The sequence below is a fragment of the Vigna angularis genome, chromosome 8 (assembly GCF_016808095.1).
Source record: "Vigna angularis cultivar LongXiaoDou No.4 chromosome 8, ASM1680809v1, whole genome shotgun sequence".
Lineage (NCBI taxonomy): Eukaryota > Viridiplantae > Streptophyta > Magnoliopsida > Fabales > Fabaceae > Vigna > Vigna angularis.
In genome coordinates, this window is record NC_068977.1 from 4703363 (window position 1) to 4720784 (window position 17422).

Sequence of the window (17422 nt, forward strand, 5' to 3'; positions counted from 1 at the left end):
CTGATTTTCTTATTAGAACTGGTTTTAATGCATCCAATTTTTCCTATGTTTCATTGCTTGTGTTTACAAATTCTCTTTGCTGTGTGAAAACTGTAGGAAATATGAACTAAGGATTCACAAAAAATTCATTTACAATGTTGAATGTTGAGCTAATTAACTGAGCTAATTTGCTGTGATTTTGAGAATTTTCTTTTTTTATGTTTTATCATTTTTTTCATTCAAAAACTTTCATTAAACTTCTGTCAAATTTTACTTACCTGTATATATCTTTCACTATTACTTCTATAAATAAAAAAATAAATCTTAATAAATGTACTGTAAAATTTATAGAAAAATAATATTCACATGGATGATGTAATATATTTTTATATATTGTCATTCAATCATAATTAATTTATTTACTTGGGTATTATTTTTTTACAAAAACTATATCATTGATTTGTTAATTATATAATAAAGTCAACTTTTATGTTTGTTTTTAATGCTTATCAAGCACAATAAGAATTTAAATTACTTGAAATACATTTAAACATGGTCTCATTTATGTTAGGTTACATGTCAAGCTCACTCGTCAATTCTAGTGTTATAGGAAATGAATCTAGAGTTCTATTTTTTTTTAATTTATTTATTTGTGTTTCTAAACTAAATTTTATTGGTGGAATTGTTGACTTTCATAGCGAAATTTTTTTTCTAATGGACCCCATAAATAACATCTCAAAAATTTGCTGTTGTTATTATTATTTAGAAAAAAGTAGACATTGACCCACAGAAAATATTCAAACACTTGTAGTAAAACAAGCTCATTGATTCTTCACACGCTATTTCACCATTCTCCCTCTAATACCCATATCTTAATAAGCACGAAGAATACTAAGATCAATTCACACAAGGTTTCAAAGTGTACATTGTTTTCTATTACCATGTGTCTTGTATGTTTTCATTAATTGGTGCTGAAATTTGTATATGTTGAATTTTCAGGGGTCTGAACTGAAAATATGGGAAGCATTGATTGTATTAGGGCTGATTCTTCAATTGGGGGAAAAACCAAAGGAAGAAGAAACAACAAAGATGTTGTTCGAGGTAGTACTGAAGAAGGTTCAAGATTTTGGAAGAAATTGAGGATTTTCCTAGGTTGCATGCTTTGGAGTTCCAAAGGGGAAGCTTCTTCAAACAAAATCCATCAAATTCATGGTATATATATAATATATAAATATATACTTTCACCATTCTTCTTAGAGTTCACATTTGTTTCTTGTTCCAATTAAAGAACTTATTTTAATAAACTCTTAAATTGAATTACTTAATTTCTATATGGGATGGGTGTAATTATGAAAACACTTACTTAACTGACTACACCTTAATAATATCATTCATGGTTTTCTTTTTCTATAGGTGTTATTATGCATTGGGTGTCCACCATTCTTTATTCTCACAATATATAGAAAAAATAGAGCTAGAAATATCAATTCCTTTCTTGAAATAAGTTTAACCCAATCTATGCATCTCTCAAGAAAAAATTTCTTGAAATAAGTTTAACCCAATCTATGCATCTCTCAAGAAAAAATTACTTGTGAAATAAAGTTGAATATATTAAATATGTAAGTTACAAATTGACAATTCAAGATATTCTTTGATCCTCTAAGAGATTACAAACTTAGACTTAATTTTATGTGTCTAATTCATGTACGTTTTTAAGCTCCTTGCTAAATTTTCTCTAACCTATTTCCCTCCAATTCAACAGGAAGACATGATACAAATGATGTTGATAGACAGCAACCAATTTCCCCAACATCCTCATCCAACAGAAGAATAAGTAGCCATGCAAGATTGTCTGTTCCGGATCAAGAACTGTTTGAAGCTTCTTTGCTTCTTCGAAGGTTCGCTTTTCAAGATCTTATGTTGGCAACAAGAACTTTTAAGGTTGAGAATTTTCATGATGAGAAAGGGTTTGGAGTTTTGTTGAAGGGTTGGATTAATCCATATGGAAACTATGCAGCAAGGCCTGGAAAAGGGATTCCCATTGCAGTGACGGCACTCAACTTAAATCAATGTCAAGATCAAAAGGAATGGCTAGTATGTGATGCTAACCCTAACTAAATTTATTTATCTTCTTTGTTATTTATTTAACCAAATTACTTTGTCATGCTTGTGATTTCTTGAGATTGCACACATCATTATTAACCTTTCTTAATCGTCTTAAACACATTACACTGATAATCTATTTATAAAAAGAATATTACAGTGTGTATCCGGTTAGGGCATCAATGTGAATGTTAACATGTGTAATCTTAATATAGTAGAGAAGGTGTTAATGTGTAATTTTTTCATATTTTATATAAAATGTTATAAATTAATCACATCAATGTTTATATGTTTATTAAAAATAAAATATTTTCATTGTTTTTATGTATTTTCAGGATGAAATTAGTTATCTCAGTGAACTCAATCATCTAAATCTGGTTAAAATAGTAGGTTTTTGCATTGAGGATGGCAAAAGACTACTAGTACATGAGTATATGTGTCAAGGAAGCTTAGAGAAGCATCTATTCAGCAGTATGTCCTAATGTACCAAATAATTATTATTTAAGTTCGTTTTTCAATAGTGATTGCATGGTTTGGAAATGTCATTTCATTTTTATTTTCACCCTTTATTTTTTTATTACTCGAATCTTACTTTATTGCCTTAGTAAAAAAAAATTCTATTGTTGATTTTTGCTTGACATAAAATATATATTAATTATATGTACAAGATACTAAAGTTCACATATAAGACTACAAGCTTTTTCTATTGTTATTTCGTATTTATCATTCAAGGGAAGACATAAAATCTAGTGAGATTTGTATAATCTCAAAAAGTTGACCAACTTTCATCCAAAATCAAAGCACCCCACCTACATATACATATTCCTTAATCATCTACAATTCCTCTAGGTATGCTCTTAGGTTTATAGAACATAATAAAAACGACTACTAAAGGATCATATTATTTATTTTAATCTAAAAACTAATATATATATATATATATATATATATATGTATATATATATATATATACATATATTATAAAAGAAATATAAAAATAAAGCATAAAACTAGACAACCTCATTAGAACTTGGATTCAATAGTAGGAAATACTAGGATGAGCTAAAAGAAATCTAAAAAATATTCATATCTCCAACCCTCTGTCTAAAATATATTCTTTTTTTCACATACACAAATTAATTATACATTAACTGTATTTCAATTTCTCTTTTTACCTTTAATTTCGTATTAAACACATGCTATTAAAAGTGATTCATTTATGGAAGAGTATCACACATTAGATTGAGATTGGGTGCAATACCTTTATTCTTCATGGCAATCTATTACATGGCAGAAGAGATTATTAAGAAAAATAAGCCACGTCACAGAAAATTTCTATAAAGGGAGAAGAGAATATATATTACAAAAATGTGTGGAAGACTAGAAATTAAAAATTTAGTTATTTAATATACCTTTGTTGGTAAAGTGAAAATGGAGGCTGATGGAGGGAAGTCCTACAATCAAAGTATAAGGGTGGCGTGACTTAAATCGTTCCAAGTATAAAATTAAGGTGGTGAGAAGATTTAAGAATGAGTGTGAATGGGTTTAGAGAAACAAGTTGTTGGTTTGAGGAAACAGTAGAATGGATTACAACACATGGAGAAAATACATTTTTTTTACATGATAGGTGGCTATAGGAAAGGAAGAATGGATGGTCTTTTAGCTCTAATTTTATCAAAGAATCCAATATAATACATATGTATCTTTTAGTACAAGTGTTGGATAGTCTTTTAGCTCATACTAAGACTGTTGTTATTTGAAGTAGCTGTCTTACTGACATTTCAATTCAACAGTAGGAAATACATGTTTTCTCCACTTGTTTGAACATGTTTCATAGAAGTTAGTTAAAGTGGTTATGTTACTATATATAGGAAATTGTAGTTATAGTTGAAAACTAAATAAGAGTTGTAAGTTCAACTCTTATACTTTTGTAAATTGATTTTAGTGAGAGTTCAGTGAGAAAAACTTCGAGTTATGATATTTAGTTCATTAGTGAGTTCTATTATAGATATCAATTGAAGTTTGTTAGCACTTCAATTTAACCATGTTACTTTTGTAAATTATTTATTCTTTTTACTTCTTCCTTCATTTATCCTTTACTACTAGTTTGCAGCTTCTTCTCTTTTATTATAATTTCATTTATGTTGGTAAATAGTCTTGCAATGATTTATTCTCTATTACATTCCACAATAATAAATTGGTGTAGTCAACAAGTAATTCAATCTTTATGACTTTCACACAAAGTATGTGATTGAGAAATTCACTACTTTGAGTAATTTTGGATTGTGATAATTAAAAAATATGTGCTTTTATAGTTTAATAAGGTTTTCTTGGAACTCCAAAAAAGTAAATCTAGACTTGATGCAACCATGGCGGAGAAGGACAAAAATACATTACTAGAGAACTCTTATAGCAGGATTGTTCTTAACCTCAACAAGTCATAAGGTGTTGACGCAAGTATCGAAGGAAGATTGCAATAAAATTACGGAAACAACTTGAATGCTTGCATATGCCAAATGTAAGGAACAAGACAATAAAAGAAGAGAGAAAAATAAATGACACAAGAATTTAACGTAGTTCAGTATATTGCACACCTACGTGCACACTACACTATGAAGTATATTTATTTTTTGTATCTTTTAATATTTTTAGAGGGTTGCTTATATAGCTAAATAGAGAACAATATCTCAAAATACTAAGCGATGTGGGACTAAATTAAGCTCTACAATACTAACAATTCTCCCACTTTGAGCTTGATTTACATTATCACCTAATGTAGTTTTCTTTATCATCAATTATTCTTGAAGGCCAATTAAGGTAATACAAAGCCTTAACTTATTTGTAGTGATAGTCTTGATCAACATATAAACTAAATTTTTTGCACTTGGAATCTTCAACAAAGACAAGTCTCCATCATTTATCAAGTTTATGATAAAATGATACTTCAATTCAATGTGCTTACATCTAGAATGAAGAATTGGATTTTTAGAAAAATAAATATATAGCACTTTGACTATCAGAACAACAAAGGTCCATCTTGCTCTTTCCCTAATTCTTTTAGAAGGTTCTTCAATCATATCATCTCCTTCACTGCTTCTAAGATAGTTACATACTCAACTTTAGTGGTTGAGAGGGAGACTCTTCCTTGAAGTTTAGATTTCCAACTGATAGTTGTACCACCCAACATAAAAATGTAACCTGTTGTGCTTTTTCTACCATCTAGATCTCCTCCCAAGTTTGCATTAGAAAACCCTTGTAAAGTGAGATTTCTTCTTTTAAAAGACAAATGCATAAAATGCCCCTCAAATATCTCAATATCCACTTCATAGCATCCCAATGCTCTTTTCCGTTATTTAAGGGTCCAATTTATCTCTACTATTAAAGTCCAATATAATATATAAAGCACAACCAAAGACTTTCAAGTGTGGAAGACTTACTTCATTTCCAAACCATATATCTTCAGGTAACTTATAATCTAGAGGAACAGATGGTCCTCTATTTATAAGATAGGTTATTGTGTTTATTGTATCTATTCAAAATACCTTGGGTAGTCCTGACTGGATTCTCATACATCTTGCTCTCTCATTTAAGGTTTCGTTCATTATTTCTGCCACACCTTTTTGTTCTGGTATTCTTGGAACTGTCTTGATCATTATGATCCCATTCTCTGAACAAAACTCCTTAAATTCACTACTATCATATTCTTCACTATTACCAAACTTCAAACGTTTAACCTTTAAAATTGTTTGAATCTCAACCTCCTTTTTCCACCTTTTAAACAGAGAAAAAATTCAGATTTATTCTTAAGAAAGTAGACTCATACCTATCTTGTTGAATCATCAATTAAGGTTACAAAATATTGTGAACCATCAAGTATTTCCATTGAAGCTAGCCTCCAAACATCTGTATGCATCAATTCTAATCTTTCAACTTTATATGTATTATACTTGTTTTGGAAAAGCTACCTTTTTTCCGCTTTCCAAAGATACAATGTTCACAAGTCACAACGTCAACATGCTTCAAGTTAGGTATTTTACCTTTTGAGATCATGAGTTTCATTTATCACTCATATGCCCAAGCCTTTGATGCCACAAAGAGGAGCTATTGTTCACTTCTGCAACTGATATCATATCCTTATCTCCAATCATGTAAAGAGATCCTTGCTTCTTTCCACGAGCAACAACAAGATTATCTTTCATTACCTTCCAATGTTCATCTCCAAAAGTGGTGTAATGCACCTCATCATTCAATTGCCCTATAAATATTAAGTTTCTCTTTAAGGCAGGAATATGTCTAACATTACAAAGTCCACGCACTTCAATTAGAGATTCTGATGTAAATATCACCTCTTTCCACAATATCAAGAGATTTTTCATTTGCAAGGTAAACCTTCCCAAACATTCCATAAACATAATCAAATAATAGTTTTAAGGAAGATGTAGTATGAAATGATGCACTTGAGTCCATGATCCATGAGTCAACGAAACTATCTAAATTAGATAATAGTGCATCTGCAATTTCATCAGTTGATGCATTTTCTTATTAATCATCATCTTATTTCTTTTTGTTGTTGTTCTTCCTTGAAGACCAACATTGATTTGTAAAGGGACCCTTTTTTTGACAATTCCAACATGTGATATCATTTCATACTTTTGTTTGTGGTCTTCCTCTAAACTTTTATTCTGCCTTGACGTTGATTACGACCTTTGTGGCTATTTCTTCTTTTATTTTCAGCACTCAATGCTGAACCAGAATCAAAAGTGAAAGATTTCACTAAACTTCTCCTGCCAAAAATCATCGCTTAAGATCAAGTCACGGATGTTATCAAACTTCAACTTATTGCTTGTAGAATTACTAACTACAGTAACAGTTGCACCCCAACTTTCCAGAAGAGATGATAATAAAACTAATGCTTTTATTTCATCCTTAAAAGTTATATGCATTGATGTCAATTGTGCAATAATTGTATTAAATTCACTAATATGATGAGTAACCAAGTTACCTTCACCTATTTTGAGGTTGACAAGTCTGCGAATCAAATACACTTTATTGGCTGCAGGTGACTTCTTATACATATTTGAAAATGTCTGCATCAAATCTGCGGTTGTTTTCTTGTTCATAAATTTGAACACAACATTCTTGGCTAATGTCAGCCAGATCACACCAAGTGTTTGCCGATCTAACAACTTCCAATCTGATTGCTCCATGTCGTTTGGCTTCTGCCCTTTTAAGGGTAGATACAACTTCTTCTGATATAGGTAGTCCTTTATCTCCATCTTTCAAAACCTAAAGTTAATGTCATCAAATTTCTCAATCTTCACCTTCCCTTCTTCCATTGTCATTGCTCTCGTATAGCATACTAAGAAATTGGCTCTCATACCACTCGTTAGGTTTTTCAAGGAGGAGGTTCACTAGGAAAATACAACACCAATGACATCTGAGTCCAACCTTAAGACAATGAATTAATGGATCTTCACCTTTATATGGTGCTCCACTTTCTCATGTTTACCTAATATGGGACTTAGACTCACACTTGAAATGCTAACACCAAAATTCCTAATTAATCATCTAAATCTAAAGCAAGTATTGTACCCTCATAAGTGTTGTAATAATTTAATAATTTTAGATTGTGGTTCTTCAAGTATGTGCTCAGCTAATTCAACAAGGCCTCTTTAAAGCTTGGGAAAGTGAATCAAAGCTTGACATAGTTATGGTAGAGAAGGCCAAGAAAATGTTACTACAGAGGTATCATAGCATAATTGTTTTTAGCCTCGATAAAAATGTATATGGTATTGAGGCAAGTCTCAAAGCAAAGATTGCAACAAAATTATGGATGAAGCTCGAAAGCTTGTACATGCTGAAAAATCGTAGTCAATCCTCTAAATTTGAAGCAACTATACTTATACAAGTGTTGTAATAGCTTCAACGATATTAAATTATGGTTGTTCAAATGTGTGTTATTCTGATTCAACAAGGCCTTCTTGAAGCTTGAAAAAGTAAATCAAAGTTTGACATAGTCATGGTGAAGAACGACAATAAAATATTCACTAGTACAAAGAATATTTTTTATAATGACTTTTCATACTAGTTATAATCCACCAAGTATAAAAAGTGACACAATGACATAACTGTAAATAAAATAACATTTTTTATACCGGGTGTAATTATAATAAAAACAAAAAGTGGGCGTTTTGGCATTTTTGTAATAAAGAATATAACTTTCTATACCGGTTATAATTATAACTGATACAAAAAGTGGACGCGGTGTCATTTTTGTAATAAATAAGAAAACTTTTTATATCAATTCTAATTATAACCGGTATAAAAAATTATACCCGTTTTAATGATAACCCGTGCAAAAAGTGGTTTCCAATTCTTCCTCTAGGGGGTTTTCTACTTAACTTGACTCTCACAATTGGTATGAAAAACCTCAATCTCCTATACCTAACTCTGTGAAACCGCTAGCGTAACCAATTTCTTCTTCCTAGCCTCGTAGTGGTGAACGATGGTGGTTTGCGTTAGAGGTGTGCGACTTTTGTTTCTTCCATGGCGAGGTGCTCATACTCACGACACTAGATTTGTGACGGTAGCACGGGCACGACATGTAATGTTGGTGTGTTGGTGAATGTGTTGTGATGGTTTGCAACAACACCAATGGTGCTTTGTGACAACACCAGTGGTAGTTCACGATAATGTCGTGGAAGTCTCTCTCTTCCACGATGATGGTGGCGACGTTTAGATGTTGCTCCGATTGGGTTTTTTGGCGTCGTTCACTTAGATTGTGAGGAACTTATGTTTTCTGGTTTGGTTCTTCTTTTTGAGGTGACACACGTGGTGGTGTTCATGGTTGCTCGAGGTTTCAGATCTACAATAGAGAGAGACAAGATTTGCAGCTACGTGTGGTTTTGCATCTTGGAAGTTCAATATTCGTTACGATAGAGATACTCATGTTTGTTGGCGCGCGATGCAGGTTCAACAATGATGTTTCGTGGTAGTAAACCTTTGAAATTTTCTTCTTCAACGAGGCAAGAAAGAGGTCCGATAATTTTGGCTGATGAGAGATTTTTATATACCAATTGCACCTCTAAATGTATAAAAAGTAACATTCTTTATACCGGTTATGGAACCGATATAAAAAGTTAATACTTTCTATGTCATTTCTTCTATATCGGTACCAGAATCGATATAAAAAACCTTTTTTTAACAGGTATAGAAAGGTTTTTCTACACTAGTGATTAATGGAAAAGTCTCATAGCACAACTGTTCTTTGCCTCAATAATACGGTATAAGGTATTCAAGCAAGTTCCAAAGGAAAGATCAACACAAAGATATGGACAAAGCTTGAAAGCTTGTACATGTCGAAATCCTCTGAAGCAAATAATGTACTTATATAACTGTTGTAATAGTTTGAACAATTTTAGATAGTGGTTGTTCAAATGTGTGTTCTTCTAATTCAACAAGGCCTCCTCAAAGCTCAAGAAAATGAATCACGACTTGAAGAAGGAGAAAAAGACGTTAGTGGAGAAATCTTATAGTGTGATTGTTCTTAGCCATAATAACAAAGTATAAGGTATTGAGGCAAGTCCCGAAGGGAAGATCAAAACAAAATTATGGACGAAATTTGAGAATTTGTACATGTCGGAATCCTTAGTTAATTGTCTAAATCCAAAGCAAGTATTGTACCCATACAAGTGTTGTAATAATCTAAACGATTTTAGATTGTGGTTTTTCAAACATGTGTTCTTCTGATTCAACAAGGCCTCCTGAAGCTCGAACATCAAGCTTTAATGTAGGCATGGTGGTGAAGAAGAAAACATTACTGAAGAAGTCTAATAGTGCAATTATTCTTAGCCTCAGTAATAAGGTATTGAAGCAAATTTGGAAGAGGAAGATCACAATGTGATTAAAGACAATTGAAAAAAAAAATTGATAAATTCAATAAGTTGATTCTTGATTTGGAGAACATTGACCTTTAGATTGATTATGCGGATCATTCATTATTATTGTTGTGTTTGTTGCCTCAAACGCATAATCGTTTTAAGGAAACCCCTGTTGTATGGAAGATAAACTATTTGTCCTTCTCTCTCTGTTGAGGAAGTGCAGGCGACTCTGAGCTTCAAGGTGTTAATTAGAAGTTTAAAAGTAACACGTATAGTGTTTAAGACAACCTTGTAACTTGGAGAATAATGTTTATCAATAACAATATAGATAGTAAAAGTTGAAGTCAAGTTTCTCAATGGTGGAGGTGCATTGAATATTAGATGTTTTCATTGCAAAAAGAAATATCAACCAAAAGGTTATATCCTAAGAGAAAAAAGGAATGCTAACAACCTTGACAGATAGTCTAGTTTTAATATACCATCTACGTTTAATGAAGATATTCATGAATTATCAGAGGCTTATATGGTGTTAAGTAACATTGATGATTGTTATTGTGTAACGGATTATAGTTGCTCTTTCGACATGATACCTAACCATATATGGTTTCAAAAGTTTACAAAACTTGAAGGGCGTTCAATTCTCTCTGGAGATAACAAGTCTTGTAAGATAATTAGAGTTGGAATCACCAAGTTTTTTTCTAAATGATGATGGATAGAGAGAGTTCTTGAAGAAGAAGTTAGGCTTCTACTAGCTTGAAGAAGTTAGGCTCATACCTAGCTTAAAATGTAATCTAATATCTCTTAAAGAACTTGCGAAGAAGGGATATTTAAGTAAACAAATTTGTTTAAAGGTGAGTGGACAACATTTATGGTTATAAGGTATCCATTTTAGTGATGAAGGAACTTGTATGCCTTGCAAGGTGTAGAAAGATAAAGAACAAAATGTACCATTGACTACATTCATCCTAACCTATAGAGATCGTCTATAACTTGATCATACCCTAGTGCGACATACTACTCATTGATTGTAGACAACTACTTAAGAAAGTTATGGCTATATCCAAAATCACTAAGGATGAATCTTTTGACAATTTCAAAAGTTGGAAGTGTCTAGTGGAGAACAAAATAGGTAAGATAATAAAGTGATTTGGAGCTTAAAACAATCTTGAATTCTATTCGAAAGCATTCAAAAATGTAATAGCGAGAACCGAACTCGATTAAGAACTTCTAAACAAAATGACATAATTAAGAAGCTTAATATGACCATTGTAGAATGAGTGACATGCATTTCGCTAAATGTCAGAGTTCCAACAAATGTGCCTTAAAACACTTAACATGAAAACTAAGAAAATCTACTTAAGGTATTCCTCCAACCTTGACAACTTGTAAATATTTGGTTATGTTGCTTATGCTCACATAAGACAAGGGAAGTAATATGTGTGTCGTTTAAATGCTCTTAGGCTTTCCATAAGGTGTAAAAGGGTATCTTATAAGTAATATGTGTGTCTTTTGAAAGGATTTGAGGAAGGAAACAATAAGTATTATATTTGTAAGTTGAAAAGATCCTTGTGTGGTTTGAAACAATTCCTTAAGATATTGAACAAATGGAAGAATTGATTTTGAAAGGAGCACACGTGATGTTTGTATCTGGTACAAGTTTTTAGCAAAAGATCATTTTGTGGTATTGTTGTTGTATATTGATGACATTCTAATATCAAACAACATTAAGCCTAAGGTTGAGAAGGTGAAGGTTGGGATTGATGGAAAATTTGATATGAAGGATCATAGAGCTACTATGAAGATTATGGTTATTGAGATAATTAGCTGCAATACAATTTGAAACGTCTGTATATATATATTGGGAGACGTACTTAAAATAAGTTTGTACAGGTTTGGAATAACAAACTAGAAGGGTTTGGAATGAAAAACTTGAAGGGTTGGGAATGACACAATTGAAGTTTGTTTACTCACTTCTTGCTTCACATTACAAGATGAGTGATGCAAAGTCTCCTAAGATGATAGAGGAACAAAGTTATATGGATGTATTCCATATGAAAAAATTGTTTGTTTTGTGATGTATGTAATGTTCTATGTTCATCCAACATAGCCTATGTTCCAAATAAGCATATACTAGGCATCATTACCATTACATGAAGATTTCATTAAGAAAATAAAATATAAAAATAAAAAAATAATAAAAAATGAATAGCTTATGTTGTGAGTGTTATTAATAATTTTATGTCAAATCTTGGGAAAGACACTAGCAAACTTTTAAATGGATGCTTTGATATTTGAAAGGGTCATTTCATACAGTTTTAGTTGAAAATAAATTTAGTCAGTGTTCTTGAGATGTTCAATTAGAACATTATGTTGACATAGACTACATTAAGTGCTTACACATGAAAATTGCATACTATCGACGACCAATATCTGTCAATAATAGCAAAAGTTCATTGATAAATTATGTTTATCAATAAACCACCGACAGACAAATATTTATCAGCAAAGTTTATCGATGAATACATACATGTGTTGGTAAGTACCGGGGCCCTCAAATTCATTAGTAAATTCCCATTAGTAAGTAGTTATCAATAATATTCATCGATAAAATGTGTGGTAGGGTCTCCTTCTTCCTCTTCTTTTTCGTTTATTTTTTTCCTCCTTGCCACAAACTGATAGTCATGCCACCACCACCAGTCCAAGTATTTTTTTTCCCATTAGCTCTCATCCTTCTCTTATTTGTCTTCCTCTTCCTTCACTTTCTCTTCCTCTTCTTCCTCTCATTCACCTCCTTCTCTAACTCAAGCTACCATTGTCATTATCACCAACAATCATTAACGTCACCAACACGCATTACTAGCACACATCACTGGTGAGCCTCTACGCCAACCACCAACCTCTACATCAACCACTAGCCTATACCTCAACCCTTAACCACCACCTCCTCCTCCTCATCCTTCTCTTCCTTATCTTATTTCTTCTCCTCTTCTTTTTCTCATCTATCTCCCCTCAATATAATATAAATATTCAATAGATTGGGTAGGAAATTTGTTGCCCAAAGTGTCAACAAGTTTAACGATAAAATTTGATTGTCAGTAATTGTAATGGTAAGTTATCGACAAAAATATCCATCGATAATTGTGATGATAAGTTATTGACAGATCTTTCTAACAAATTTTATAGACACATTTCATTTTGACGGAAGTATCTGTTGGTAAATTTAAATGCAAAATCAATCAGAAACATCCATCGGTAAATTAGAAATTAACAATGGATTATTGTTGTTGATAATAAAAAATTCTTATGGTAGCTTGGACACTAAAAACTCTTTCACAGGTTATGTGTTTACTGCTTATGGTACTACTATAAGTAGGACAATCAACCTATATAAGGTAGTTACTTTATTAACCACTAAAGCAAAGTACATTGTCATGATGAAAGCAATGAATGAAGTCTTATGGTTGTTGTGTCTAACAAGGGAGATAAGGGTATAAGATTAGGTTGTCACTGTTTAATGTAACAATAAAACTATAGAATTAACGAAGAACCAGGTATACCATGGAACAACAAAGAATATTGATGTTAGGCTATACTTTGTAAGAGAAGAGATTGCTTAAGGATTTGTGAAGGTCTCAAATGATTATAACCCTTATAATGTAATTATAAAATCTTTTTAGAGAACAAGTTATTTCATTGCTTGGATTTGACCTAGTTTATTAGTGATTAAACTTGTAATGGGCTTAGTTGCATGCAAGTGAGTCTCGCTTAAAAGGTTTGGTCTAAACGTAGGTGGATATTTGTAGATATTGGTTTGATGAAATTTTGTCAAGGTTCGATGACTTCTAACTTCATTAATCCAATAAAAGGCATGTGTCTTCTTGCATCAATGAAAAATATAGTCTTAGTAAAGAATGTAGCCTCTTAGCTTTTACTAAGACTAATGTCGTTTAACGTAGTTGTCTAGTGACATTTGTCCTTAGTAGTGAAAAACATTGTTCAGATGTTTCTTTTCACTTGCGTAGAAATGTTTCATGAAAGATAGTTAAGGTATTTATGTTACACTTTCTAAAGCGAGTTGAGCGATGGGTCATTGAGACAAAAACTTTGAGTTATAATCCTTGGTTCATAGCGAATTTCATAATGGACATTGATTGAATTTTGTTAAGACTTTAATTAAATTATGTTACTTTTTAGTGTTGATTTTTTTTTCTTTGTTTATCTTCTATCAATCATTTGTGGTTTTTTCTATTATTGTAATTATGTTTGTGTTTATGAATGTTTTATAGCGATTTTGTTCACTTCATTACACAACATATAGGATAAGTTGTAGATAAATAAAGATTCAATCATGTTGTGCTAATTTAACAAAGGAATATTCATTTCATTTCTCTATTTTGTAGTTTAGCCAAAGATATAATAAGAAATGGGTGATGACAAAGGTGACAATGATATATAATATATGGAATTAAAGAAATGAGACCATCTTTAAAAATACTATTGTGTACTTATAGGAATTTTTATGCACAGCACAATAGAAAGCTTGTATGTGGATTACATACAACATTCCAAAGGCTTGGTTCTACTTCTCGGATTGGTGCACTAATCCAATTTTGAGCTCAAAATTATCATTGTATCAAACATGTCATAAGGAGTAAGATGAAGAATTTTATAGTACAATGGATTGAGTTTGAGGACAAAATTACACAAGGGAGTTATTTAGATGGAATGGAGTGTTAATATATACCTATAAGAGTTTGAGAGGTTCATTTTTCTTGTTCAGTTTTAGGGTTATACAGTAATAATTGCAACTATGGCTGGGTATATGTTACGGTTGAAAATAAGGAAAAATGAGTATATGTTGAAGTTTAGAAAAGAAAACTATGATTGAGTTCTGGTCTTTTCAATGCATTGTTGATATGTCGATGGAGGTGGATAACCTCTATTATGTTTGGATAGGGGTGATTTATTATAATTTGCTACTTGTTTTCATAATCTAATTGTATTGGTTGAAGAGAGCAACTTTGGCTAAAGGAAAGTTGTAAACAATATAGCTAGTGAAAATATTGATTGATTATCTCTATATTGTAAACAATATAGGTCTTGGAATCAACTTATGTTTCAACAATTACAAGTTTTAAAATTCTATAAAACTTGATAGAAAAGTTTAAAATCATTGAGACTTTATTTCAAAAAAATTTGAAGGACAAGTTGTAATTTAGGTCAATTGTAGAGGTTTTGGAAGCTAAGGGGGCTTTGACCCCTCCAATTTTTTATATATAAAAATAGTATACAAATAAAAAAAATATTTTTAATTATAATATATTTGACGGTCTCAAATTTGTATGCACTTACAAATAAAACTTTGTAATACAACTTGGACTCTTTATATTCCCACATTCCCCATACTATTACCTTCACTTCCAACTCAATAAACATACTCATCATCCCATAATTATTCTCTTCTCTAATTTTGTAGACAAATTAGTGCAATCTAAAGTTGGGAAGTGATAAATTTCCTCAAATCAAATGTACATTTATTTCTATGTTTTGAATTAGTATTAATGTGAAAGATGCATTGATATTTTAATGGGATATATCAATATAAAGATTCTAATGCATTTGGGGGATTGAAGTAAAGGCTTGATAATATCTCTATGGTATTACTTTATCCTATTGCTGAATGAAAAAATAAGAACAATCCCATTTGAGTTCACCTTCATCATAATGGAAGTTGTACTTTTAATATGATTTTGAGTACAATTTCAACTTATTTTGCTGAACAAATGGATTAATGATTATTGTATATGCTGGATATATATCATACAATTAACAAGATATATTGTCATGTATGAGCAGGAACTCTTCGACTTACATGGCCTATGAGGATGAAAATTGCAATTGGTGCTGCCAATGGCCTTGCATTTTTACACGAGGAAGCTTCAAGGCCAGTAATATTTCCAGATTTTAAGACATCTAAGATCCTATTGGATATGGTAATAACTTGAATTTTGCAATCTCCAACTATGTTAATTTTAAACAACTTTTCCAACACCTTAATACCATTTTATTTTAGGACTACAATGCAAAACTTTGGGACTTTGGTCTTGCTACAGAAATTCATGCACCAACTAAAGTAGTAGCAACAAAAGGCTATGAAGCCCCTGAGTATCTCATGACAGGTTAGTCTGAATGGCTTCTATGCAATACCCATAAGTATTACTTTTATTGATTCATTCACCAAATTCATAGACTTTTACTTTGTTTTGGACATTTTCTCACTTTTAACTTTATCTACTTCTTTCATTAAAATTGTGACATATAACTTTAGTTACTTTTAATTCTTTTGAGAAAGCTAAGAACTTTTTTTATTCATCTAAAAAGTGATAACTATCAAGGGAATAGTTAACTATGTTTTTTTTTTCATTTATGATATTTTGTATTCATGGACTTGTATAGTTATTATCTTACGTTAACTAGAGATACAATCTCGTTAAAACGTAGATTTTAAATCCAATTTACTTTTAAAAATTGATATGTAAGATGAGATTTTTACTTATTTATACATTATAAATTGAATTTATCTTTAATGATGTAAGACTTTCAACAATGTTTACTCGCTGAAGTTTTCATATTTACACAGTAGAATGGCATATAGAAACTTTAGACTAAACTATTCTTGAAAGGATTCATGTGTATGAAAGCAATGTTTATGACACAATAAGAATGTGGATGACACAGGACGCATTACTTCTGAGAGCAATGTTTATAGCTTTGGGATTGTTCTGCTTGAAATGCTGACAGGAAGAAGAGCCTTGGATGAAACAATGCCAGCAGAGGAACAAAACCTGATAGAATGGTTGCGACCTCATCTCAGAAACAAAGCAAATTTTCATTATTTAATGGATCCTAGACTTGAAGGGCAATACCCTACAAAGTGTGCTCATAGGACAATGAGAATAGCTACTCACTGTCTTCGCCTAGACCCTAAAGCAAGACCCCTTATGAGTGAAGTAGTTCACAAGTTGAAGTATCTGCATGATGAGATGGTTGGTGAGATTGGTCCCAAAACCTCACATGGTGTAGGCCCTTCCAACCATGGTAGTGCTAACAAGTATGCCCTTGGAAGATGTTCATCACCTTTAAGATGTTTTCAAGGTTCACCACAGCACCAATATTACCCTCTTCCCCTACCTCCAACTCCACCAAATCCTTCGCTTGCATCTTCGTCTAAATCCTAGGGTTAAATCCTAGGGTTTGTTCTTCATTCAACCCTAGGGTTAAATTCCTCTGCACCTTACCACCTTTTTCTCCAAAATTTAGTGGAATTATTACCATATTGTCTAGTTTATACTCTGGTGAACAATTTAAAGTTTATAGCAATTTAGAAGTATACAAAGCAAAAAGAGCTTTTGGGTAGATTGTTGTGGAAATTGTTCTCATGAATTTTTCTCCTCCCTTAA

The 17422-nt window shown here is 31.6% G+C and overlaps 1 protein-coding gene across 1 annotated transcript; it reads left to right on the forward strand.

The window, feature by feature from the left end:
* Positions 1 to 995: 995 nt before the first annotated feature.
* LOC108344548 (serine/threonine-protein kinase PBL34) lies at positions 996 to 17200 on the forward strand. Its single transcript, XM_052867749.1, has 6 exons — positions 996 to 1191; positions 1742 to 2073; positions 2418 to 2553; positions 15819 to 15955; positions 16036 to 16141; positions 16701 to 17200. Exons 1-6 carry the CDS (start codon positions 996 to 998, stop codon positions 17198 to 17200), a joined length of 1407 nt encoding a protein of 468 aa, XP_052723709.1.
* The last annotated feature ends 222 nt before the right edge of the window (positions 17201 to 17422 follow it).

Excerpts from the sequence above, each read along its gene's own strand:
- LOC108344548 (XM_052867749.1), top strand. The coding sequence starts at position 996 with ATGGGAAGCATTGATTGTATTAGGGCTGATTCTTCAATTGGGGGAAAA. Across the intron at positions 1,192-1,741 it reads CAAAATCCATCAAATTCATG|GAAGACATGATACAAATGAT; the intron begins GTATATATATAA and ends CCAATTCAACAG. Across the intron at positions 15,956-16,035 it reads CTAAGATCCTATTGGATATG|GACTACAATGCAAAACTTTG; the intron begins GTAATAACTTGA and ends ATTTTATTTTAG.